Consider the following 26,373-nt stretch of genomic DNA (forward strand, 5'->3'; position numbering starts at 1 on the left):
TCTCATTAGTCCCATGTCACAACATGCTATGAGGGCAGGAATGATGTCCCCAGAACACTGGAGTGACTGGTACGATGAATAGGTTGACGTAAGAATATGTTACAACCAACGGGGAGGTCAGGAGGACATCTGCCTCACAGCAGAGGATGCTAGATGGGGGAAGTGGCACCTTAGGACGTGCTCCCGCAAGGCCTGGTATACCTGTATGTGGCCAGGAACTTCCTTTCCTTACTACCCTGGTTTCTGGCCCCTCTTCCCTGAATCCCTCCCTTGGACTCTCAAGGCAGAAGTCAGTGTTTGGCCAAAGTTTCCCTAGTGTTCTTCATACACGGGATTCGTGTTGTCACCTGGGAAATGAAAAGCTAGACATGTTATTATGCAGGCTCCCACTGCATAATTGTGACTCTTCAAGGGGGAGGGCGTGCACAGTGATTCCAGTGAAAAGGTGGAAGGAAGACCTGAGGCCACTGAGATACTCATCCTTTCATTGACAAGCCACTGCCAGGGTGCCAGGATCTATTCTAGGTGCTGTCAGCAAGGCAGACACCCCACACCCGAAGGGTTTACAGCATAGTGGGGAGTCCACAAAGCAGCTAAAGAGGGAGCTTCTACTAGCAATTGAATCACTAGGGGAGGGAGCTGCCCACCTGCTCTGAGCTTTCACAGGGCTTCTATCAGACAAACTAGTGTTGGCAAAGGCCCATTTGTAGAAATGCTGGTTCTAAGTCTATGGTAGTTACAGCAGAGCCATTCCTGAAGCCCTTGAGAAAAGGCACATGGGCCGCACTGCCCTGGACATAGCACAAACAAGAGGTCTAGTCCAAAGACATTGAGTGGGCCTAGTTCAGGTTTCTGTTCTCATACCGAAAGGTCATATATGGTCTCAGCCAAGGCCATACTATTTGCTGAGGCTTAGTTACCTCATTGATAAAATGAGTAAGCCCTGCTTCAAGGGTTTTGTGTAATTTAGGTGAAATAATATATGCAGACACACAGTCCAGAATCTGGCATGTAGTAAATGCTGAAAAACAGCCAATACTACTATTTAGTTGCTGCCCCATGGCAACTGTGGCAGTACAAGACAATGGGGAAAGTGACGTGAATGGGGACTCTTGGGAGCTCTCTCTCCAGCTCTCTCCCAGGGTGAAACCTCCCAGTGTTTGGCTAATTATCAGTTCAGGAAGAGATGCCCCAAATTATTTTATTCTTCATTCCAGAACTGACTTTGGACATGAACAGAGACTCATTTTTAAATTAATCTATTTTATAAAGAACACAATGATTACAATCTATAAAAGATGAACTCCCAATAGTACATTAAGAAACAACGTATCTGTGTAAGCCACAAGAAGAGGGTCCTACCCTGGCTGGTGTGGCTCAGTGGATTGAGAGCCTGCCACCAACCAAAACGTTGCCGGTTCAATTCCAAATCAGGGTACTTGCCTGGTTGTGGGCCATGTCCCCACTGGGGGTTGTGCAAGAGGCAACTGATGGAAGTATCTCTCAGACGCTGATGTTTCTCTCTCTCTCCCTCCCTTCCCCTGTCTTTACAAGTAAAAAGAAAAAAAGAAAGAAAAAGAAGAAGAGGGTCCAACTGAAGGGGCATCTAATTAATTGAAGGGGCCTCTCAGAGCTATCATGGCCATTTCTGTGGCCCCAGAGCATGCACAGCACATGGGTCACCAGCCAGCAGTGTATTCTCCTACCTTCTCTTCCTCACTCAGGGGGTCTCCGAGCTCATCCTGGGAGAAATCGAGGAATGCCACAGACCCATCCATGGAGCACACCAGGATGCCCAGCCCGTTCAGCGTCCTGAAAGAGATGACTGTTAGGAGCCTGGGAACAAGTACCTGGGGTACTCATGCATGCCTCAGTGGTTGGCATAGAACAGCAGGGCAGGGCTCTAAGTAAATGCCGAGAACTTCTGATTCCTTCTGTGGCCTTGTGGGGATGGGAATAGGGGAGACAATAGAGTCCCAGAGGTTCTGGCACCCTTTAGTTCTAAGCACATGCACAAAGTATCTCTTACCATGTGTTTTGTAAGAATTTCATTTTTTTATCTCATTTTTGAAACCATTTAAAAAAACACATGGGGGAGTATACATCTAAACGAGGTCACTGAGGAGCAGAATGTATCTCTGCACCTAGGCTAATCTAGATCGTGCAAGGACAGGGGCAGTGGAGCCAGGCACACAGCACTTTCCTTCTCCTAAGGACCAGTTTGTTGGAGAAGGCGTTTTCTCGGGGCACCTCCCAGTGAAGCAGGGAGTACAGTAGCAGACACTCTCCCAAAAGCAGGATCATGCTGCCCTTTCCTGAATTGTGTGCAAACAGCACCCTGGGGTCTGTTCCACCAGCAAAATCCAGAAGGTGGTGTGGTGTTCCTGGCTACCTGAACCTAATGACATCAAGTGGCCCTCGTATTTCAATGTATGGCTTCTCTGCTCCTCACCTGTACATCATTACAAGAATCCATCTTACCAGGAAATGTCCATGATGGATTTGTCAAACAGCTCATGGATGACAACCAAAGGCCTTTTCAGACATGTGAGCTGGAAGGAAGGAAGCCGTAAAGGTTAATGAAATGAGTTAAGACCATTTTTTTGTCCACTCAGCTCAGTTAACAACTACTAGTCCTAGAAGCCTTGGTAAGAATTTTGCTGACATACAGGACACATTCATCTCTGTTTGAACAGCAACCACCAAGATCCTAATGTGTAGAAACCTTGCCGAAATGTGAAAACTAGAGTGGCCCCTGTCTGATGGGCTCATTGTGATCTGGCGGGGAAGATGACTTTTTACACAGACCACCGACAATGGAGAAGGGGACTCTGCAAGGGTCAGGACTTGGGCAGAGAAGATCTACCAAGCAGGGGATGGCACGCCAAGGCCTAGGCAGGGGACAAGGCAGGAAAGACAGCTCCCAGGGCAGAAAAATAGCCTCAGAGAAACCCAGCACTTCTTCTCTGGGTCCAAAGGAATTCTGGTACACATTGTGCAAGGCTTGGTATAATCGTCTGCATGTCACATGTCACTATACACAGGGTGTGGACAATGCAGAAACACACAAAAATGGTTTATGTTGCTCTAATCCAGACCCAAAGTTAACCACTGTTAATGCTTGGATGAGCTGTTCTCTTCTATAAAATAAGACACATGGCTGTGCCTGCTTTGTCATTCAGTACCTACTGAGCATGTCATTAAATGTCCTGAAGGCAGCTGTTTTTGATGACTGTGTAACATTCACACAGGCCTATCTGTTATCTAGTCACTCTCACGCTGGGCCCTGCCCTGTCTGCACGTTCCCACCATTACAGCGAGATCCATCTCTCAAACACTAGTGTCTGACTCCCTGCTGACAGGTCCTGGGGCCACAGGGTGGCAGGCTGGGTGGGAACACTCTTCTGCAGGGCCCCCTCCAGGTACTGTGGAAGCTTCCAGGAGGCTGGGACTGTTCTTGCAGAAAAAAAGTTGCTTCAGCCACTCTAGTCCTGAGGAAAGGGCTGGAGTCTGAGTTACATGGAATCTGTAAGAAGAATCCTGCCCCTACCCTAATTCTACTTCCAGAATAAAGAGCTCTGCCCTCCTCCCAAAAAAGTCTCTATAGACCCCTCAGAAATCTGGGCCTGTGTGAGCAACTGACCTCAATTTTATAAGAAACATGAGCACACGATCAGTGATGTTTTGGTCAAAGCACCATGAATGGAGCCCCAGGCCAGGAGGCGCCCAGGAAGAACATGCCTGGAACTGCCTATGATGGCACTAGGGTCAGGTTCTGCAATGGATGTAACATGAATACTGGGCCTGAAAAAATCACAGTGTACATAGCAATCAATTTCTCTGTGACAAATGATCGTAATAAATGCAGCCAGAGAATAACCTTCACACCTACAACTTCAAATCCACTCTGCTTATGGGGAAATTAACAATAAGGAATAAACTATTGTAAATGTAACAACATATACCAGTCCCAACAACAAAGTGCTGAGCGAAAGCAATGCAAGAAAAAGTAAACACCGCACGACTCCATTTCAATGAAGTTTAAGAACAGGCAAAACTCCTAGATGTGACAGATTCGCTAGAGTGGTTGCCTTGGCCGAGGGGGACTTGGAGGGTAAGGTCTCAACTAGGCAGGGGCAGGGAACATTCTGGGGTGGTGGTTACACGTGTAAACACGTTACGACAATGCACTGAGCTGTATGCTTCGGGTGAATACACTTTATGTAGATTTTATGTCGATACAGGATTTTGAAAATGAAGCAAACACCACACGGCAACCTTGGCAGCGACCACTAAGAATGGCCAGGAGTCTGGACGATGTTCCCTGAGTCTGGACACAGGACACAGGAGCAGCTCTGGCTAGGCTGAGGCCCTGTTTCCAGTGCTCCCCTTAGCAGTTCCAGGAGGACGGGCCGCAGGTACGGGGTGGCAGCAGGGGCCCCACCTCGTCCAGGCCTCCAAACCTTCACCAGCCCCGTCTCCTGTCGTCCTTCAGGAGCAGCAACAGCTCAGGATGGGGGGGCTCACCCAGACGGAGAGAGAACGGTCCTTGCTGCCGACAGCGCAGCAGCAGTATGGGCAGCTGGGCTTCGCAGAACTCCCGTTCTTCTGCTTCTTTTTGAAGATTTTTGGGTTGAATTTCTAAAGCCAAATAACAAATACTAAAATAATTGATCAAGCATTAAGCAGGTATCCCATGACAAGCATTGCAAATCTATTACCACCACAGCCCGCCAGGGAGCCCCACGCAGACACCCCCTAGGTGACCTTCACAACCACCCAGGAGGCATTTTGCTGAGGATGAAGTGAGGCTCAGAGAGGCCAGAAAACATGTGCCGCGTCACCCAATGAGTAAGTTGTGAGATAAGGACTTGAAATAAGCTCTATCAACTCTCCAGTCTGGGCCTGCAGTTGGGTGGATGGCAGGGGAGCTACTGAACCCATCCTGGCCTGGGCAGGGCGAGCTCTAGGACCTGGGCTTTAGGGACAAGGTCTGGAGGGGAGGCTGCTCCAGTATTCCTTTCCCCTCACTGTATTTCTTGCTCACAGTCAACACTGTCTTATAGAGACTGATCAGCCCCGCGTGATCTCACAAACAGGGATGATAGCTACGTCAGGCTCAGGTCAGCTCAGGGGCCACTCTGGGATAACCTGGGTGTCATTTGTGGAAAGGCTGGAAGCACACACTGAGGTCCTTGCTGCTTTCCTGGACTGAGAAGGGTTGGGAGCTCTAGATTCAGAGGTGAAATCCACAAGCCAGGAGAACTGAGAAGGAACGGTGTCAGGTGGCCCAAGGCATTTTAATCCCAGAGGGCAGGCAAGAATGGCCAGGAGTACACAGAGCCCAGGGGACACGGAACCTAGAGGCACTGTGTCCTGGGCTTGCGTCTTCACAACCGCCTCCCACAGCTGCTCTGTGAGGGTCCCTAGAGAGAGACTCACGTGGAAGCCTGTGCAAACTACAAAGCAGTGACTTTCAAACACTTGAGTAACATGGTTCTGGTTTCAAACAAAATCTTACATGGACTCTAATACAAAAAAATTAAAGAAGTGATTCTGTTTGTATAAATTTAAGTCATAATATATGATATTATCAATTCAAACAATGGGAAAAAGGAGCCCATTTTGATCGATAAAAAGACTAAAGTCAGGAGCCTGGATGACACTTCACTTTTGTCAGCCTTCGCCCGTCAGTCTGCTGACTTCGCTGTCGTTGCCCAGTGTGGCGGAGATTCTGGTTCTCAGAGGCTGTTTGCCTTGGGCACTCCCCTAGACACTCTTCAGAAGCACAAAAGGAGTGGCTGATAAGCTCTGACCCTTGGGAGGGTAACAGGGGCCCACGTCTTCTGGCACCCCCTCCCTGCCATATCGACATTGGGCAGGCAGCTCCAGACGCAAACAGAGGCCAAAGCAGAGCCTTGACGCTACAACTGGCCACTTCGGGGAGAAACACAGTGTGCTTGGGGGTGCAAAAACTGCACGGCACCCTCTGGAGCCTGGTGAGTGGGGCACTGGACAGGACTGTCACGCTTAAGCACTCATGAGCAGATACGAATGTGTAAAAAGGCTAGTGCAGAGAGCCAGTGTTACTAATCAGAGGCTGATTTTTGTGTTATTCATCACATTACAGTTTGCGAATAAAACACATGAATACACATGATATTTCATAAATGGAATTTTTAAACACTACAACACATGTATTTATAATGAACTAAAAGCACGATGCGTGCTGAGTCTCAGAGCCTGCCATCTCCAGCCCACACGTGACCCAGCCCTGAGGAGAGCAGCCCTGCCCTGGCTCTGAGGGTACCACTCCGAGAACACTCACCACGACGGTCACAGCTTTTCGGTGTCCGACGAAGTCCATGTTGGTTTTCCAGCCCTCCCGTTCAATGATCTGGGCGGTGGGGCCAGAGTTGTTCATGGCATGGGCAGACACCAGGTAGTGCCCATCCGGTGACCAGCTCAGCCGCAACACATGTGTCGTCCCCCCACACTGAAAGAAACAGCTGTGCTTGAAAGGAAATCAAGGCCAGTCTTGTGACCTACACTCTGGCCTCAAGAATGAAGTTGAGCCCTGATTTATAAATGTGTGATGGTGGGGGGAGCCTGCACCCAAGCATTTGGCTACCCTGACAGCTGTAACTCTAGTTTGTCCAGACGACACAACAAAAAAGGTGGTCAGATGGGATTTGGAGCTACAGCACCATGCACTCTTCCGGCAGGAAGTGAGCACAGCGCCATGAGGGAGGCCCTGAGGGGACCTGCAGGACGGACACCTCTTGTACCCACCAACTCTGTATGGGCCAAATCTGTCTGGCCACTGACCCCTTTTATCTGCCCGGCACCTGTTAACCCCACTACATGAGGTCTGAAGAGCATTCACTGTGGCAGAGAAAAGAACTCTGTTGGCCCTCAGGAACCTGTCTCTGTAATGGCAGTCAGTGACCCGCTCTCAGCCACCACCCACTCTCTCAAGCCTTGTCCTCACCTGAAGCCTGGTGATGCTACCAGCAAAAGGGAAGAGGTTTGTAAAGTCTGAGCAGACCATAAAACGCCCAGCAGAAAGGCACTGTTCCCCTGACCTAGAATGAGGGCCGAGGCAGGACATCCCTTCTCAGTGTTTCCCCTGCAAAAGGAGATGATATGGGCCAAGCCCCCACCCCCAACCCCCTAAAGCTCGATGTTGGTCCAGGGCAGCCCTAAAGACTTAGGGATTAAGATCGTGAAGGCCCAGCCTCAGAGGAGGGCAGGACAAGGCAGGGCCCAAGTGCAGGGACATGACTTCTGGCTAGGCCACAGACCCAGGCAGGGCAGCCTGACCCCGAGGGGAAGAGTGCTGCCTGTTCCCGCTGGGATGCCAAACCCTCCTGCCCCTGGAGGCCAGCTCCTGGGACCCTACCTGCCGCCCTGAGGAGCTCCAGGTGTCAGGGCCGTGTGCCCTGTACAAGGCTACAGCCAAGGAGGGCAGGACTAAGTGAGGTGAATGCTGGTACCAATGTGCCCAGTCTAGGAACTGCTGCTGGGGTGGGGAGAACTGAACACATACCTCAACTGTGCTCCCAAAATGAGCTCTGAACAGTGGGCCAACTTCTACTCTCCCTGCAAAGCTGCACTCACGCCCTGTCCTCTGAGAAGCTTTCTCTGACGAGACCGCACCCCATGCCCCAGACCGTTTCTGCACGCTCTGACAACCCCAGCGCCACGCTCTAAACAATGTGGGTGTCTGCTTTTCTCGCCACGCTCTCAGCTTTAAGGAAGCGACTCCATCTTGAGCCACTTTTATTTCCTGTGCACAGTACTGCCTTACACATAGGAGGCACTTAAGAAATGTCTAATGAATAATGGTGAGCTTGAGTGCCGATCCACAGAAAATGAGAACTCAAGGAGAAGAGACGACAAAGACGACAAAAGCCGCTGCAGCCCCGCCTCCAGACATTTTGCAAACTGTACTGTTAACACCACCCCAGAAAGTTGGCTGGCCTCAGGCGGAAGTCAGCGAGCAAGGCCAGCAGTCAGGAAGAACACCAGGCAGTGCCAACTCTACCCCTTGTCCTGCTGTCACCGTGTGGGTTAGTGCCAGATAAATGCCACGTGGTGAGAGAGCGTTTCATCCACGTCTGTGGCAGCCAGTGGTGTGGCACAAGGTTGTGGGGGTATCTCTAAGGTTCTTTAGAGCTTTAAAACTTAAAAATCTTTTTCACCTCAAAGTCGGACATTTGACAGCATCTGAGAAATGGAAGATTTTCATTATCCAACTCTTTGGCTACAGTGCCTGCCCCAGAGAACGCTGACTGGTCTGCGCAGGCCACCGGAGTCTGTGCTTGCCCACAAGGTGCAGACTCCGGGCGTGGAGGCTGGGAAGGCTGCAGGGCCGAGCTCTCTAAGCTGTCTCGTTACCTCATCAAAAGGCTTGGTAATGCTGGTTTCCAACTGCCAGTCCAGCGTCCTCCACACCTTCAGGCTGCGGTCATCAGCTTGAGAGGCAATATATTTACCAACAGGGTCCCAGGTCAAGCCCTTTACCAATCCAGAATGACCTCTCAGAGTAGCTAGAATTTCTGTAAAAAAAAAAAAAAAAAAAAAAGAAAAGAAAAAGAGATTGGGAAGATGCTACCGAGGGGAAAACAATTAACTCTATATAGAAACATGAGCTACAACCCATGGGATACGGAATGGCTAGCCCAGAGAAGGGACTTCTGGAGTGCACTCTGGCCATCGCCACCCCTGGGCACAAGCAGAAGAGCTCCCTACTCTGATTTCCACCCAGGCACAACCCACCTGAAGAAATGACTGCACCAAGGAGGAGGGCATCATGATTTCCCTTCACTTACAGCTAACATGTGTGGGTTGAGGCTGCACGTGCCCCTGGAGGGGCAGGCAATCGGGGCTTGGGCCGGAGCCAAACTCTGCCCCCTTATCTTCTCTGCAGCTGGCCGTGTTGCCAGTAGTTTGCCTTCCTGGACTGAAGCCCATGCTCACCTGGGCTGTGACATGGGCATTTCTGACTCGAACCTCCCTAGTGGCTCAGGGGACTGGGTGCTACTCTGAGTCCCCTGTAAGTCATTGCTGAGGAAAAAGTGAGACAGCATCTCCTAGACAGCTGCAACCTACATGTCACCCAGCCTCTAAATCTGCTACTTGGTGGCCAGATGGAGGGTCCCCACACATACTGGTGGCTTATAGAGAGAAACTGACTTGGATCAAGTTCATGGATGATGCTTTTGGCCCAAGAGGAAAACACAGTGCAGACACAAAGCAGGAACATAAGGAGTATCTTACTAGTTATAAACCACAGTGCTATGCCAGGTCATGCCATCTGCCATGACTTTAAACACACTGATAAGAAAAATTAATCTTTTACAAAACTGGGTTTGTTAGCCTGCATCTGCTCAAGGGTGCCACAGAGGAGGTGGCCACTGAACTGAGGCCAGGGCCCAGTGGAGGAAGGGCCACCCTTGAGGGCACACCTGTGGAGGTGCCAGGAGGCGTGTGCAGGCACAGCGTGGATGGGAGTGTCAGGGCAAGCCAAGCACAAGCTGGGCGAGGTCCCCAACTCCGCTGTTAATGTACCACACTCACGATTTGTGGCACATTCACATTAGCCCTCAGTTACTAGTTTTCTTTAACATAAACCTCTTTAAAACCTTAAACAAATGTAACTGATAAAGAAAAAAGAACTGAGTTACTGACAAGACACATGAATCCCTGTCCACTATGAGAGACACGCTGCCACCAGCCAAACGAGACAGAGCCCACCCCCTCTAGACATGGACGGGCAGTGCTGTCGACAACAACCCACTCCTGCTGCCACCCAGCCAGAGGCGGTCCCAACCTGGGAACTTCACTGCATTCCAGATGACGACAGTGTTATCCACGCTGCACGAGGCCAGCCAGGCGTCATGGGGAGACCACGCTACGTCCATCACATCTGGAAGACAGGGGGCTGGCGGTGAGTCTCTTACCTGGCATGCAGACTTGGCAAGGGGGCACGAAGTAACGTAACACCCCCATCTGCCAGCTGGGCCTCAGCCCCTGGTATCATGTCTGAGGAGACTCGATCTGGGACTGTCATGATTCCTCTTCTTGTAACCAATCTGAAAAACTTCCCCACTAAGGGTTTTCAACTAGTCATAAAATCTGATGCATCTAACTGATCCCGCCCTGTCCACTACTCCTTCCACACATGAAGCAACTAAGGGCACAGCCGAGGGCTTGGTGCCTGTGGCATTGCACCCACACGTTAGAACCATGGCTGATAACCACTGGACCTGTGGCCTGGGCCCGCTCCTCGACCCTGCCAAGCTGGCTTCTCCCATTCCACCTGCATCTTCCTCACACAGCCTGTTGGGCACTGCAGGCCCAGCACTCTGCAGAATGCTGGGCACGCAGTCAGCGCTAATAGCTGCTGGCTAACTGAAGGAGCGCAAAATCATCTTCAGACCCTTTCCCTCATCAACCGGGTGTCCTCTCTAAGACCCTGACAGGAGTATGCCTCCCCTATGGAGTCCCCCCACACAGTTAATCCTGCTCATTTCTTTGTGACTGAGTTTCCACACGTGTAAAATGCGGACTAAAAAAAGCACCTCTCCTTCGAGAGTTACTGTGAGCGTTAAGTGCGAGAAACTGCCACAGGACGGCATCAGGCACACACACCACAGCATCCACAAAGGTCGACCTCGTGGTCAAGGTGCCCATCTCACCGTGCAGGTGTGACTGACAGGCACAGTCTTAACCGATGGTTCTGATCTCACGGCCTGATGCTACACGGCAGTGCTACGTGTGCAGAACGGCTGGTGAGGTGAAGAAATGGAAACACAGCAGCAAGGTAATAGCTATTGAGTCCTCTTCTCACAGGCTTTTAAAAAAGAGGTGTAAGCAAAACAAAGCTTCTATTGTACTTTTTCTAGTTTTTAAAAATATCTTCAGTGACAGCTTGATGAAACTTTTCCACATTGTACTAGCCTTTGTATTTCATGCTGCATATGCACTGGCACGCTGCATTTAATATTCTAATAGTGTATGTGATCTTCAGGGCTTCTTGTGATTTGTTCTGCATTCTATGTCACTGAGAGTGTTCATAAATGGACCTGATTTAACAATGAACTTTGACTGGGTTCCAGTTTTTCGTTCTCATGAGCGCACGTGTATATGTTACTCTCCACACCCTAGATTGCTTCTTTGAGGCTGATATCCCAAAGTGGGAATCTGGGAAGAAGAACTGAACATTTTTCTAACTCTGGAATCTCTTAGCACTGTAAACTGCTTTTCAAAGACCTCACACTTCTATAAGCAGAATGTTCATCTCAAGACTCCCGTATCAGCTTGAGGATTATGATCTCTTCCCTTCTAACTTATTAAGTACATTGTTATATTTTAAATTTTATTTGGTTAATAGTAACAGTGGAGGTTTCCCCATCTGTTTGTCTAGGCTGTCTTGTCCTTGGGCGACTCTGCTCCTGCCTTTGTCGAGCTCTCCTGTGCAGCGATCTAACAAATCCAGGACCGAGAACCTCCTCTAGGGGCTTCGAGTCCAGGAGGGCAGGCATGTGAAGCTTAGGACTCACTGCGGTACCGAAGCCCTAGAGCACAGAAGTGGATAGCTGGGAATCCAGAAAAGAGAAGCAATTTTCTCTGCCATTTCCATGGACTATTGATACTACAGGTATTAGCTGCAAATTCTACCAGTTGACCTTCCTCTATTATAGGAGATTTATGTAGTAAAGTCTGTTATTCTCCTTTGTGACATCTTTTATTCCTGTTATCCTGGAAAGACATTCCCTCTACTAGAGATTTGATACATATTCAATTGTTTCCCCTGCTTTAATTATTTAGAATGTTTCTCTCTTTAATACCTGAAATTTATTTTGGTGTATGCTGTATTAGTGAGGCTCATAATTACTTCCCCCTTACCCACAAATTGCTAATGGTTACTCTACCCCAATTGGGAATAATCCTTTCTCTCCATTATTGGTAAGTGATACCACCTTCATGATATACCAGGCCCTCAGGTACCCTGTAGCCTACTCCAATGTTGTTAGTTTTGCCTGGAAACTCATGCTGTGACAGTGTAGCTTTGAATGATTTCTTCCATGCTGCTAAGTTCTGAATAAATCCACGTGTATGACATAATTTTCTCCCTAGACCTCAGTTTTGCAGCTTCTGTTTTAAAACTATACTACCCACTTTCCCTCTCCTTGCAGATACCACACACTCAACACCCTCTGTGCACCTGAAGATTTTTCTAGTCATTGTCGTTCCTGCCAACACTCCTATCATCATTCTTGGTGATTCCAAGAGGATGATTTCCTAACACCTAAGGTTCTTGGATCCTTAAATTCCTCCTCCTCCTCCAATGACCTTGGCTTCCACTACTACCTCAGCCACTCATTTCCATGGTCATGCCCTGAGTCCCTCCCTGGTCTCAATTCCAACCCTTCCATGCTCCTGCCATCAATTTGGTGCTTACAGCTCACTCTCAACTCCAATGGTTCTTCCAGGTGCTAAGACCCACTTTGATGCTACTGGCCTTCCACTGTCTGTCTCCATATCCATCTCGGAGTCCACCATCCATGGGCTCCACCACCCCTTCTACTCTTCTCCTGTGTCTTCACAGGTACCTGACAAATCCCAGCCCGGTTCAATCCGGCTCTGCCCTCTCTCTTTGTTCTTTCTTGAACCCCTCCAATTAGGCTTTCACTCAGCTACACTAACATGAACTACACTTGCCAAGGCCTCCTGCAGCCTACATGCTGTCAAGTTCAATGGTCAATCCTCACTTCTCACTTGACCTTAGGCATGTGTGGCATGTTGCTTAATCCCTTTTCCTTCAAACACTCTCCACTATCCTTAATGGCTTCCGTATTTCAGCTTCTTTTCCTGGTTCTTTATCTTTCCAAACCCCAGGCTCCATCCTTGGCCTGTTTCCACCTGCACTTCTCCCCTGTCCTCAAGACTCATATATCCAAATGCCTACGCAGCAGGTCTACTTACCTGGCTGCCAGGCACTGCAAACAGCACCCTGAAACCCAACTCCTAAACATTTCCCCAACAAACATTTCTGTCCCACCCACACACCTCCCTCCCATCACAAATAATGGCAGCTGTATCTTTTCCATTGTTCAGGCCATGTTCCAGTCATATCCTGGTGCCTCTGCTTGTCTCACACTCCATATCCCATCAACCAGAAAATCTGCATCTTACCACTTCTCCTGACTTTCACCATCAAGATCCAGGTCCAAACAGTTACTGTCTCTCATCTAGACTGTCAAGAGCTTCCTCACTGATCTCCCGGGTCTGTCCTATAGTTCCCCACAACATCAACTCCGTACCGCTGCCACAGGGCCCCCCACTCCTCTGCTCACAACCCTGCCTGGCCTTCCTGTCTCACTCAGAGAAGAGCCTGCACCATAACCCACGCTCCCCACCCCTCTCACTCTCTACCCTAGCCCCTGTGCTTCCCCGACTACGCCAAGCACACGTCCACCCCAAGGTTGTTGCCTGGGCTGTTCCCTCGGCCTGGGCTGTTCCCTCGGCCCGGACAGCTCTTCGGAAGACCACACAGCTGCCCCTCACCTCCACAGGGTCTCTCCTTGGATGGACCCTTCTCAGCGAGACCCTCCTTGAGAACCCTGCATGAAACGGCACCCCACCCCACTTTGCCCCCTGGCGCTTATCTTTCAGCTTCTTACACGACTAGTAGATTATCTGTCCCTCTCACAGGGACGTAAACCCCTGAGGTAGAACAGCACCTGGAATATACAAGGTGCTCAGTGAATGTTTGTTAAATAAATAATAAATATGAATTTAGAAGAAAAAATAAAGTCTTTCTTTTTCAGTTAATCTTTCCATTTATGAAGTGGTCAATTATTATCTCTGAGAAGGGGTCTGTAGTTTAAGTCTTCAAAATCTCATATACTTCTTGGTAAAATTATTCCTGAGTATTTATAATTTTTGAACCTACTTTATAAGAGTTCTTCCTTTATCATTAGATATTCTAGTAGGCTACTACCAGTGAAAGATAATTAAAAATTTTTTTTCTTATATGAGGCCAATTGAGTAACTCATTTTTATTGGTCCTGAGGGCTTTTCAATGCTGTGTAAGTCCTTAAGAGCTTTATTCCTTTGGTTTTCTCAATCCACAATACCATCCTCACATCATTTCATTTTTGTCTTATTTTCCAGTATGTCTACTCCTTCTGATTTGTTTCACTGTATTGCAGAAATTTCAAAATAACAAATTAAATGATAGCCACCATCCTTGTCTTTTCTCAACATAAATGGGAATAAGGCTCAACTGTGAATTGTAACATTTGCCACTGGTTTGAAAAAGACAGAGGACTCTATCCTGTTAGGAAAATAACTTTCTATGGTAACTTCTTAAAAAGCATTTTTATTAGAAATTGATGCTGAGTTATCTAACATTTCTTTCAGAATACCTCATCAGATGTCTGTGTGTTATTTCTGTTAACCTCCTAGTATGTTGAGTTATATTAATACATTTCCTTTACACAAAATTCTTCCACTATAAATCATATTTAGTCAAAATGAATGTTTTTAAATTTGTGAGTATTCCTTTTGACTTTTCTATCTTTATTTGCATTTCCCTAGGCTTTCATTTCACTGTTATTTTTATTAAGTTTGGAAACAGGGCTATAGCTTCCTTTAAAGAATAAGTATTTCTGTGTTCCAGAGTAATTATTCCTAAAAGCTTAAAACAACACATCAAAAAATTATTTGGGCTCAGGAACCATTTCTGAAGGTAGCTTCCAACTTCTTCATTGGTTACTACTTTGTTCAGTTTTTCCTAACCTTATGGCATCAATTTTGAAAACTTATGAACATTACATTTTGCACGCTTTGATAATTCTTCCTCTAGGCTAAATGTTTTTCTAGACCTTTACTTCTACTTTCACCTAGGTTTTCTTTCCTACCCCTGTTTAAATATGCCAGTGTATGTTTTTCACGCTTTGCTTTCAGAGACCCACTGCTTTCTATCCATTTATTTCTTTTCTTTCAACGATTGTTTTTTCTCCTCTTTTTTTCCCCCCAGAAAGAAGGGAAGGGAGAGAGAAAGAGGAGAGAAACATCGATGAGTGAGAGAAACATTGATTAGTTGTCTCTTGCATTCCCCCAACTGGGGACCAGGCCTGTAACCCAGGCAGGTACCCTGACCAGGTATCGAACCAGCGACCTTTCCGTTCACTGGCTGGCATCCAAACTACTAAGCTACTAGCCAGGGCCATTTATTTCTTTTTCACTGATCTTTTTCTTCTTAAATGGTTCCACCCATACTTACTACCAGGACCACTGAATAAGAAGTGGCAGGTACCCCTATTGAAGGTGGGCAACCCTACCTGGCTGGTAAAGGGGAACCTTGGGCTACTGGACCAGAAGAAAAGTCAAGGTTATGGATCAGCCTAAGTCTCAGGTTAGGAGCCCCATAAAAGTTCTCACTGAGGCCTCACCCCATGCTTGAACACCCTCACAGACATATGTGCCAAAGTTCCAAAAGCCCACTAGACTTCACTGTGAACAGCTGAACAACATAAGATTAAGTACCCATTTTTATCGTTATCAACAATAACACAATGCTACTGTCAGCTTTCGCAAATTTAGAATTAACCTGGTCATCCAGAGCTGGGTTTGTTCATCTTTGAAATGTCTGCAGAGTATTTGCTGAGCCTATACTGCCAATGGATTATTACAGCCGATGCCTTCCAAACCTCTCACTTCTGCCCCATCTTTCCCCAGAGTTCCAGGCTCAATTCCAACAGTCTCTTGATTCACCCCCCACCCCCAAACTAAGTATATTCCACACTGAACTGGTGTACATCCCCATAAGCCTATTGTTCTTATGGTCTCAGTAGAGGACACCACTGACTATTCAGGCACCCAGCTAAGTATCTCTCTCACCCCTCCTCTTGCTCTGTCCTAAGAATTCCCCAAATCAGTCTCTTCCTCTCTATCCCAATTATCATAGGCCTAGTTCAGGCCCCTGAAGTTTTCATCTGAACCACTGAAACAACCTCCTTTCCCCAATAGCCGTCTTTTAATGGCTCCCTGTCTCTCCCACGACAAAGGACACTCCCATTTACAGGGAGCACAGGCCTTCCATGGCCTGGTCCCTGCACAATCAGCCAGCCCCACTCCATGCTGCTTCCTGCCTTGTATGTAAAGATCTGATAGTGGTAAAACGCTGCCAACTCATCATTCACAGCAAACCTCTCTTGCTTTGGCTGTGCTCCCTGCCTGGGAAGCCCGTCGGGCCATTCCTGGGCTAGACCACAGGCTTTCTGAGGTAAGACTAAGTTGTTGTATTCACTGTGGTATCCCTGGCACCTAACCAAGTGTACAGCACATGGTTTAAGTCTGCTATTGACTGACCTATTGACTGACCTTCCTCCTCTTCAGTCCAAATTGGTAAAGTGTGTCTTTCCATTCCAAGTCTATTTACAACACTTTGCAAACATACTTGAGGTCAAGTAAAAAACTTTTCATTGGACCCCTGTGTTCTAGTTTCTGTGGAATAAATAAAGTGTGCTTACGGACTTAGTGATCCACTGATGAAGGTAGTGATTCAGTTCACCAGGATAAACAGCAGAACGTGGGGAGTTCTACATTAAAGATATAAACATATACCCCATGAGGGCAGGAGTGGGGACCCTGAATGCAGCTGGAGGCAGGCAGTGGGGACAGTGACTGCACAGACCTTGGGGGATAGACAGGGTGTGACCGATGGTGATGGGGAGGATGACCCAGACACAGGGCTGCTTTAAGGACCAAATCAGTCCACAGGGGCCATGGAGGTGCTGCTGCTGGTCTTGGACAGCTGCCAGGGCCGCCCACCCCAACAGGCAGCCCCACTCACCGCCTGAGTGACTCCGGAGGATGGAGACACATCGCCACTGCTCCACGTTGGCAAGCTTACCACTGGAGCCGAAGACGGTGCTGGGGCCAATGTACCTGTGTGAAAGAGGAGTCAGAAAGGCACTCCAGGAATGCTCTAGGCACTGCACAAAGATGCTTACTGCAGCATGGCTTAACATGGCAGACAGAACAAAGCAAAAACAGACAATGGTTGGAAAGCACCTAACTGCTTAACAGCAGGAGCTGATAGGAAAGTTATTTGCACTTGACTACACAGCCATCACAAAGCTTGTGGTAAAAGACTATCAATGCACAGGAAAAGGTTCACAGTAGATAATTAGGTGAGAGAAGCAGGCCACAGGACAGAATATACAATGTGTTATATGTAATGAAAAAATCACATGTATGCATGGAAAATGCATTAGAAGGACAGACACAAAAATACCAAAATATTAACCATGGCTTTCTTTAGATGGTGGGACTATGACACTTCCATATTTTTTCAGTATTCCAAATGATATACCAAATATTATTTATGTTGGCCAAAGTGGCAAAATCAACAGTATTTTTTAAGCCCTCTTGTAATGAATTGAAGGCCTCTGCCTGAAGACCTGAGGCAGAGAAAGCACTTGAACCACGGGTGCTAGCTCCTGCCACTTGCTCCCCGGGAGGTGGTGCCCATACCGCCTCTGTTAACAGCCTTCACTCCAGCAGAACTCTTCACAAGCCCACAGGAAGAGCTCCCTGAGGCAGCTGAGTGGACAGTGTGCCTCTGCTCTCAGAGCTAGGAGCATGGGGCCACTCTGGCTGAGCAGCAGGGTAAGTCTGAGTCCCCAGCTTGACTGGCCCCTGAGTCACCTGGGGTGCTGGTTATGGAAGAGTCCCAGGACCCATCCTCAGAGACTCTGCCTAGGTGTAAAGGAAAAGAGTTTTGCAGGTGATGGTTGGTTCAATGTTGGTACAGAGAAAGGGCTTTCAAATGGGGACTCCTTAGAGGTCAGGATGAGGCTGATGGAAAATGAGGGCAGGCTCTGGATTCCCCTGCCCAGATTCCATCAAAGCACCTTGACTTTTAACCACATTGTATGCTGGGAAATTTCATTTGAAGAAACAAAACAAATGAAGCCACCAATGTCAGCATTGGAAGGGATTCACCCTTCCTTTTCAGGTGGAAACCCTGCAGCCCTGCAAGGGACAGCGGAGCAGGTTACTGGGGGGCTGGGTGGCCTTCCAGCTCCCTGGGCAGGCCTCAGCTGCTCCTGGCCTACGTGTGCTTCTTACTCCTTATGAAATTGGGACTCTGGGGACTTCAGTGCTAGGGTAGAGAAAGTGACTGTGATAAAGACCAGCAAAAAAGCTTCTAAGAATAAAACGTGAAGAAAGGAAAATGATGCTTACGTAGCCCGCTTCCACACCATAATCAGTTTGTCATCTCCCCCAGAAGCTAAATACATCCCACTGTTTGACCACCGCACACAGTTCACACATGCTGGGAAGAAAAAGAAACAGGGTGATGAAAATCCAACAGTCATGCCCATTTACTTTATGCAGAGTTTGGCAAGATGCAAAGGGTTTATAAAATCCAATCTATCTAATCTACTCAAGATATCTACTGTGTGAGAGCCCTAGAAGAACGATTCAGTTTCAGCACTAACCTTCTTGTGCTATAACAACAAATGAACAGAATAGAGTCTGGAGGAGGAAAGGCTATGGAACCTGGGAAGTGTTAATGCTGGGTGAAACAGTCAGGAGGAAGAGGCTCGTTTCCATGAAAAGTGGTAAGTACCTCAAAGTCATTACTACTTAAAAAGGGCTGCCTAATGATGAGATGTATTTCTTAACAGGGATAACTCTTGATAGGAAGGCATGTGCTAAACAGGCAGAGATGCCTTCTCTAGGGCTTTCAGGGAGCAGCTTGGTAAAATGTAAAACTGACTTCATTCTATCTGTCAGCAATTAAATTCAGATTTTCCAAACTTGTCAGCACTGCATGCTGGTTGATCCTGCACTTGTACACTGAGACCAATGGAAATCCCCCTCTGCCCTCCAGCTGAGCTGGAGCCTCCAAAAGTACTCACAGCCCAGCCTCTGGGGGCCTTGCAACATGAGGGGCACTATCCGAGTTGTGGCCCCCACACGGCCTGTAGGTGACTTGCGCTCCAAGTTGGAGGATACCGAGAGACATGTTGGGAGAGCAAGAGTAAAGGAAGGGGATGTAACTATTAATGGAGCATCTCAGGGGAAGCAGCTAGGTTGGAACTCAGAGCCAAGTAGAGTCACCCTGATGCTCAGGGGCAGGGGGGAAGCTAATGGCACTAACACAGGAAAGGAAACCACAGCACTGTCTAGCAGCCAAAAGGGTCCTGGCAGAGGGCCTCCGAGTGACACAGTGGCAATCTGAGACATTTGGTAAGTTGTCTTTTATGCACCCTTCCCCAGAACCCTACTGCTTCCAGGTTGCTGGCCCCAAAGCCCCATGGAATCAGGCAGTAACGACTCATGAGCAGGAAATCACCAGAGGTACCTGCAGACTGTCCAAAGATGGTTCTGTGGGCGGGCCGAGTCTTCTGCCGAATAACTCACCCAGGTGTGCAGCCAACATCTGTGCCTTCAGACAGCAGGCCGAGGGGAGTTACCGCCGCACGGGGCCTTATCTTTCTAATTACAAACACATGTGCTAACCTTGGGCACTCTGCCAACACGAAAAGCCTGCAAAGGGCCACTCTGTAATACCTAAGTGATTGTCCATCTGGCAAAGCATCTTGGGAATATTTTCATCCTTCTCGTCATCCTCCTGGAGGACTGGAGACATATTCCAGATCACAACCTTCCCAGAATCCTGTCCTGGAATGAAGGGGCAGAAATAACTCAATGTGCAAGGAGTAGACTATTAACTATGAGACACAGCCCTCACTTAAGTTTTCATAAATCATAATCGGCTAGATTGGAGGAGACTGAATTTGAATTACTAATATAAGTTACAGAGAAGATGAAGAAAAATAAGTGCTGATGGGGATTCAGAAAGTGTGGATTTAGGACTATGCCGACGCCAACCTGCCTTTATGAAAAGCACTCTGGACTACAATCAGCTGAGGACAGAGCTCTGATCTGGCCTCTAACATGGATCCACCAGGGGCCCCCAGAAGGTCCTCATTCCTGCCTAGGACACAGACCCCTCCTCTGTAAATGAGGAGGCTGGAAAAGCCCATGTCCTAGCACCCTTTCAGGTCTACACATGGGCTCCCTGGCAACCAAGGAGAACAGGACAGTCCCTGCTGGGGCTTCCCTCCCTTTTCAGGCACTGCCTGGGGCCCATGGCTATTCTTGCAGCTGACTGGATGCTTCGAGATGCAAGTCTGAAATGGCCCTTAAACACTGAAAAGGTGCTCCTTACCTTACCTGCCCTTTGCCATCATCTACAGATGAGGTGGTCATAAACTGATGGTGTACCAAGCAAAAAAATATACCCATGCATTTTAGTAATGATTCCTCTTTCTGAGATTTCCATTATTGATAACTAACAAAAGTCTAGTCCCTCACTTAACTTTTTGTTATAGAGGGGCAAAAACCAATAAATGCCTGCAAATGGACATGTCAAAATTACAATAAGGTATGCTTGCAACTGCCTCTTGGCCACTGTAAAAATATTTCCTAATCAGCTCTCCTAGAGCTTGCTATGCCAAGTAGGTCAGAAGATGTGCCACTTCTTGTGGATGAGAAAAACCTGTCATCCCAGTGGCCCTAGGGGATGCCTGTGGGCACCTCTTGGGTTCAACCCGTAGCACGCAGTTAGGAGATCAAGGCTTCCCTGCAAGCCCCTGGAGCAGGAAGTCTGCAACAACCTGCCCCTGCAGTACCCGGCAGGAGGACATGGAACTCACAGGGGCACTCTCCAAGCCCTGTCCTGGAGGGCCTTAGACAGAGAAGGGCCCTGCTGTGGGGACTAGGCTCTGTGGGAATGCTGTGAATCTTGGTGTCCTGGCCTCAAAAGTGACTTTGTCTTTGCAAACAGAGTAGTAACTGCAGTATTGCAGCAGACACTGGATAAAACACACCAGCAATACCATGGATTATATTTTCAAATGGTATGCACGTTTATATTTGCCCTCTAACCCAGCTGAATTCCTTTGAGCCCAGAGAATGGGCCTAGTAGCTACATGGCTGGCTCTGGAGGTTAACAGTCCCCTCTCCCCTTTCAGATGAGAAAACAATGCCAAAAACAAGACAAGAAGCAAGAGTCCTTGCCTCTGGGGCTTTGTCTATGGGACTGCCTGCCACTATCCACAGTCAATAAGCTTGGCCTCAGACATGCAAATTGATTTCAATATTAATGCAATAAACAGAAATTAGAAAGATAAAGCTCCTTCGAAAATATTTAAAGAGAGGACACTCTAGTGTGAAAAAAATATTTTATGTAATTTGTTCAGACTTAAAACTGAGTCACAACCATACTGAAAACAGCAAATATTTTTTCTATGCCCCGAAGGGTAACGAGGGAGAGCTAGTTGGCAGGGCTGTGAACATTCCCGTTATCCCATGAACATACCTTGTCCTCCAGTTGCGAACTTGGTCCCGTCAGGGTGAATATCAACTGAAAAAATTGGCTTGCCTGGAAACAAACAAACAAAAAACACATGACATCTGTCTTGGCTTTAATTCACTGAAGAACAGCAACAGGCTCAAACTTAAAATACTGGTTATTCAACTAATGTCCCTATTCACTGATCCTAGGAAAAAATACTATACTGCTAATAAATTACCTGTGAGTAAAGGTGGAGCGATCTAACTTGGAGGTATAAATTACTGGAAGACTCCCCAAGTGACCTTAAATAGCTGAAAGTCTAAAAGTGGGACAGACCATCCTGTCACTAGAGCTACTGAGCTCACAGGTCATCTGGGCACTCACACACAGGTCCACTGGATGAGTCCAACGCCTTCCGGGGATGCATGTTTGTAAAGGCTATTCGTGACAGCGGCTCTACAGCCAGCCATCTCCCCATCCCATGGGGTAAGCCTGGACACAGGGAGCATGCCCTGGCTTTTCTGACTGTCGGAGATCTGGGTGCGGCCAGTGGCTGGCTGCAATACACTGCTTCCCTCATCATGCTTCTGCATCCAAAAAGCTCCCCACCCCCCCGACCCCATACATTTGTGCTGCATCAAAGTCCGTGGAGAGATGGCCTTCTTGGCATCTCCTTTTGCTGACCCTCCTCCATGGTATGTGCCCTATGTTCAACTAGATGTTCAGTCCCTCCAGGGGAAAGGGGCATGGCACTAGCTCTTAGAGTCACCACTATATCCAGTAAGGGCCCCAGCCTACAGTAAGAGCTCACGAAGCTAGACGGCTAGCTGGGTGGACCAGACTGGCAAAGGCACCATAAGAACCCCAAAGCCAGCAGATGGTGGAAGTAATCCTGGGGCCCAGGCCAGAGAGCATGTGTCTAGCTCCCTGGTCTGCTTCCACGCTCCGAGTGCCAAATCAATCACAGGCGAGTTCATCACCACATCAGCGGCTTCCAGCACTGGCCTGGTAAGTGGTAGCTCAGTAATATTTGTTCAGTGACAAATTAGATGGCATGACAATGAGCTGGGCACATCAACTGCTGATATACACAAGGGGCTGTTGCCAAGTCTCCTAGGCAAGGATGCTCTTTCTCTGTCACCCAAGGAGAGGTGGCATGGACACTAGGACAAAAGTTACCAGCTCTACAAGGCGGCAAGTGTGGGCAGTGGCTGCCGAACAGCTGAAAGTGCTTCCAGGGCTCCCACCCAAGTGCTGAAAATCAGCTGCTATACCCAGAAGGCAATGGCCCATACTGGCCCCAGGCAGCCCCCAGCTTCCCTTGCCTTCTTTTGGAGGGTTAGGGTTGGGATCACTCCCTTAGAGTCAAATCAAGCATGTGTTTCCACATGACAAGGGGAAATGAGCTCCTCTTCTTCTTGGTCATTACATGGTAGTGGGGGACCCAGCTGTGCAAGCAGGTGCAAACACCCTATTTTGTCTCAGGGAGTTAAGTAGAAATCTTGGAAAGTTTGGAAATCACACCACATGTTACTTCATCTCCAGTAGTTAGTGAATCCAAAACAACGAAGGCTCCCACAACAAGCCATGTTAGCATCCCTGTCCCAGTCTCTGAGCCCCTCGGTCACCTCCGGGCCCACACCAAGGGCCAGAGTTCTGTAATGACATGTCAAGTTCAGCCAAGTAGCTGCTGACTGCATTCCTGGAGCACTGCAGTGTGCTCAAAGCTGTCCCAAACACACAAGAAATTCAGCCCTGGTCTGCTCTGAAATTTCATTCAAAGGATTCGAGAGACAAGCCCCAACACAGCTTGGTTCTCTACACAGCTCTGAAGGAGCCAGGCCCAGCAGTGGAGTGCACTCACCAAGGCCTGAAGAGAAAGCCTGCCAGGTATTCTTCACCCATGGATCACCCAGACGGGGCAGACACAATCACTCCCACCTCAATCTTCAAGAGAGGACTCCAGAAAACTCTACAAAGTGAGCTAAAAATGGCAGGTGCTGAGAGCACAGGTGAGAAGGACTGAAAGTGCCCTAACTGGTCCTTCCCTGCATGTGCACTCAGGCCCATGCTGGCCACCCACACCCTTCCTGGGCTCGGTGGCTGCCATGTGTGATAAGCCAGAGCCCCACAGGCAGCTACTAAAAATGTGCCACCCTCTCCCATGGGCTGAGGGCCTGGGAGGGAAGCAGTTGTGAAAAAGCAGGTTTCTTGCCCATTTGGCTGGGAGAAGTGTCACACAGGAAAGCCTCAAGAAACAAGGAAGGATAATTAGTGCTGGGGGGCCCAGCCTCAAGAGGTGTGTGGTACAGACACCTCTGCTCCAAAGGCTGTACAGAATGCTGAAACCATGGCACCTTGTGCTAAAAACGAGGCATGGAATACTGCCAGACACCAGAGAACAGTGACCAATGAGCACCACTAGCAGCCTTGTAAAATTCAAGAGCATATATCTCCAAGTGTGATGAGGACAGCAGCAAGGGACACGACCCCATCAGTGCTGCCATCTCCACTTGGGGCCTCCCAAGGAATCTATAGCAGGCCAGCCCATGGAGGTGTCAGTGAGCCACTCCTTCCAGGAAACCAGAGCCATGCTGGGGTATGTCCCGTGGAGCTCTGCCTTTCCAAGGCCAGGCCCTCTTCTGCCCGACCCGTGACGTGTTCTTGAGTATCTGACATGGCTCTCCAAACCTGCAGACAGCACGACCCAAAGCATACTATAAATCTCACATGGTCCTCTGAGGTGAATACTTCTGACATCCTCATTTTACCACGAGGAAACTGAGGCATGCAGAGAGGTTAACAAATGTTTCCCAAGGCCACAGAGCTGCACAGTGGAGTCCAGGTATCTGGCTTGAGCCCACGGCATTAAATACTGTGGTGTGTGGCCTCTCTTGGTGAGCTGGGAGGCAGTGTGCCTGGGGCTGCTGTGAGGGTCGGGGTGACACTGCTGGAGGAGACCGATGCAAAGCTGACAGGTGGAAAGCACACAAGGGAACAAGAGTGATGGTGCACACAGGTGCAGTGCGTCCTGACAACCTGCTCTGGGCCCTGGGACCGGCCATGCTGAGCATCAGTCACCTGGATACCTCAGTCCCGTGGGCCCCTGTGCTTTCCTCCCCTTCAATTTGGGTTGGCCATTGTGACCCACTTAAACAGAATGCCACAGAAGCAACACTGCTCCGGTTCTAGGGTTAAGCCGGAAGAAGGCCCAGCAGTTCAACACTGGCTCTCTAGAGAAAGCCAGTTGCCATGTAACAAGTTCGACTGCCCTGAGACCACAATGCTGAGAGGAGCCAAGCTGGCCACAAGGAGAGGTCGATAAAACCAGGTAACAGTGAGATCAAGGCCCCAACACGGGACCCGAGGTGAGCTGCTCCAGCTGGAGCTATCTCAACAGATCCGTGTAGAACCGAGATGAACTACTGTGCCCTGACAAGTTCCAAAACCAAAAACAAATAATAAAATGTGTTGTTTAAGCCAGCAAGTTTGGGGGTAGTTTGTTATGCAAGAGAGAACCCAAAATGGCAATTCTTTCACTTTTCTGCTTAAGCCGACTTTCGCTGGGCATTTGTCATTTTAACCAAAATAGTAAGCCATCAGGAAGGAACATGCACCCAGTCCTTGGAATGCTCGTTAGTTCCTTAAGTCTGTGAGACATTGTATTATGTGTTCCTTCAAGAATCCATCAAGTCACTCACTGTAAGTCACACTGCTTCTAACACGTCTGTGTTTCATATGTGAACACTTCTGGAGTCAGGACCCACTTTGGTGGAAGATGTGGCGGGTACAACAGCCACCCTGGAGCTTTCATAGGGATGTGCCACAGAAGAGATGAGATCTGACAGTGGGCCTACACAAATCCACCAACCAGCATGGTGCTGGCTCCCTGCCTCGTTAGAGCACTAGGCCTTTCAGTCCCAAGGAAAACAGTGGCTCACATTCCCTCAGTGGGAACAGACCTCTTTTCCAAAGGGCTCTTTGAGGGGGAGGTAAGGAAAGGGATCTTACGGCTGAACTAGTCACGGAGCTTTTCCTGTGGCACAGCATAATGACAAAGATGAGCTCCCAACTCACTCCGGCATTGGCCTTTCTTTGTGTAGAGACAGAGACAAAAGAAACTAACACATCCCCCATCCCCTAGACCACCAGGCAACCTCCTATCCTCTGGGAGAGCAAGGCCAGCATGCTCTCCCTGCACATCCACCAGCCCATTGTCCTTGGAGCTTTGCCTCCAGGTCACCCCTCCCAGCTACCTTCCTGGACCCCCCCCCCCTTAGTCCACACGTAGTACCTGCTGTCACTCTCTCCTCAGATCCACACAGTTGGGCACTGTCTCCCATCTGGGGGTTGCCAACCTAATGCCTGCAGCATGAATGTTCTCCATCCAGCAGGAATAAAGAATAAGCTATGGAAGCTCGGGTTCAATGGGGTGCAGTCCAGGGGCACCCTGCCGCATGCCAAGGGAAAGATGCCCAGAGGAGGCCCAAACGTGGAATTGAAACTCTGAGCAGACAGCACTGGCCAGAGAGAAGGGAGGGGACAGACAAGAGTAGCTGGCCCTACCCATGGCCCCAGCAGCTTTGGTTTAGACTCCCGTCTCCAGGCCTTCACACTGGCCAGCTCACTGGGCACGTCTAATGGGAGCACCCATGAGTATGTCCCGCCGCAATGGAAGCCTGGGGAAGTGGAGGCCTCCGCCCACTGCGTGCTGCTCTGGAAACACACCCCTGCACAACCCAGTAATACTTGGTGTGAACAAATTTTGGTACATTTGTAATTAAAAAATGAAAAATGAAAAAATTTTGAAACATTTACTAAGTGAACAAAATTACAAAATGATTAAAATATAAAGTGGATGTAAGACATGATCTTATATGTAGAAAACCCTAAAGATTCCACAGAATAAACAAAGTTAGTCAAGTTGAAGGATCTACAAGCAACAAACACCTGCTGCATTTCTATGCGTTAACACTAAAAAA

At 48.6% G+C, this 26,373-nt stretch overlaps 1 protein-coding gene across 4 annotated transcripts in view; it reads right to left on the minus strand.

Annotated features, from left to right (window-relative positions):
* The window catches only part of LOC123806550 (protein HIRA), a 74,470-nt gene that overhangs the window by 36,223 nt on the left and 11,874 nt on the right, over positions 1–26,373 (minus strand). For 2 of the 4 annotated variants that reach the window (XM_045819730.1, XM_045819732.1), the window contains exons 2-11: positions 21,416–21,478; positions 19,603–19,713; positions 18,268–18,358; positions 16,871–16,965; positions 9,836–9,931; positions 8,401–8,561; positions 6,329–6,496; positions 4,528–4,641; positions 2,482–2,552; positions 1,707–1,812 (exon numbers count right to left, since the gene is read on the minus strand). In XM_045819730.1, the coding sequence (XP_045675686.1) occupies positions 1,707–1,812; positions 2,482–2,552; positions 4,528–4,641; positions 6,329–6,496; positions 8,401–8,561; positions 9,836–9,931; positions 16,871–16,965; positions 18,268–18,358; positions 19,603–19,713; positions 21,416–21,478 (1,076 nt within the window). Of the gene's footprint in view, positions 1–1,706; positions 1,813–2,481; positions 2,553–4,527; positions 4,642–6,328; positions 6,497–8,400; positions 8,562–9,835; positions 9,932–16,547; positions 16,617–16,870; positions 16,966–18,267; positions 18,359–19,393; positions 19,528–19,602; positions 19,714–21,415; positions 21,479–26,373 lie in introns of those variants that run through there. The other 2 variants (XM_045819733.1, XM_045819731.1) reach the window with 2 other exon arrangements.

Source organism: Phyllostomus hastatus, unplaced genomic scaffold, assembly GCF_019186645.2.
Source record: "Phyllostomus hastatus isolate PE091 unplaced genomic scaffold, TTU_PhHast_1.1 phas_scaffold_387, whole genome shotgun sequence".
NCBI lineage: Eukaryota > Metazoa > Chordata > Mammalia > Chiroptera > Phyllostomidae > Phyllostomus > Phyllostomus hastatus.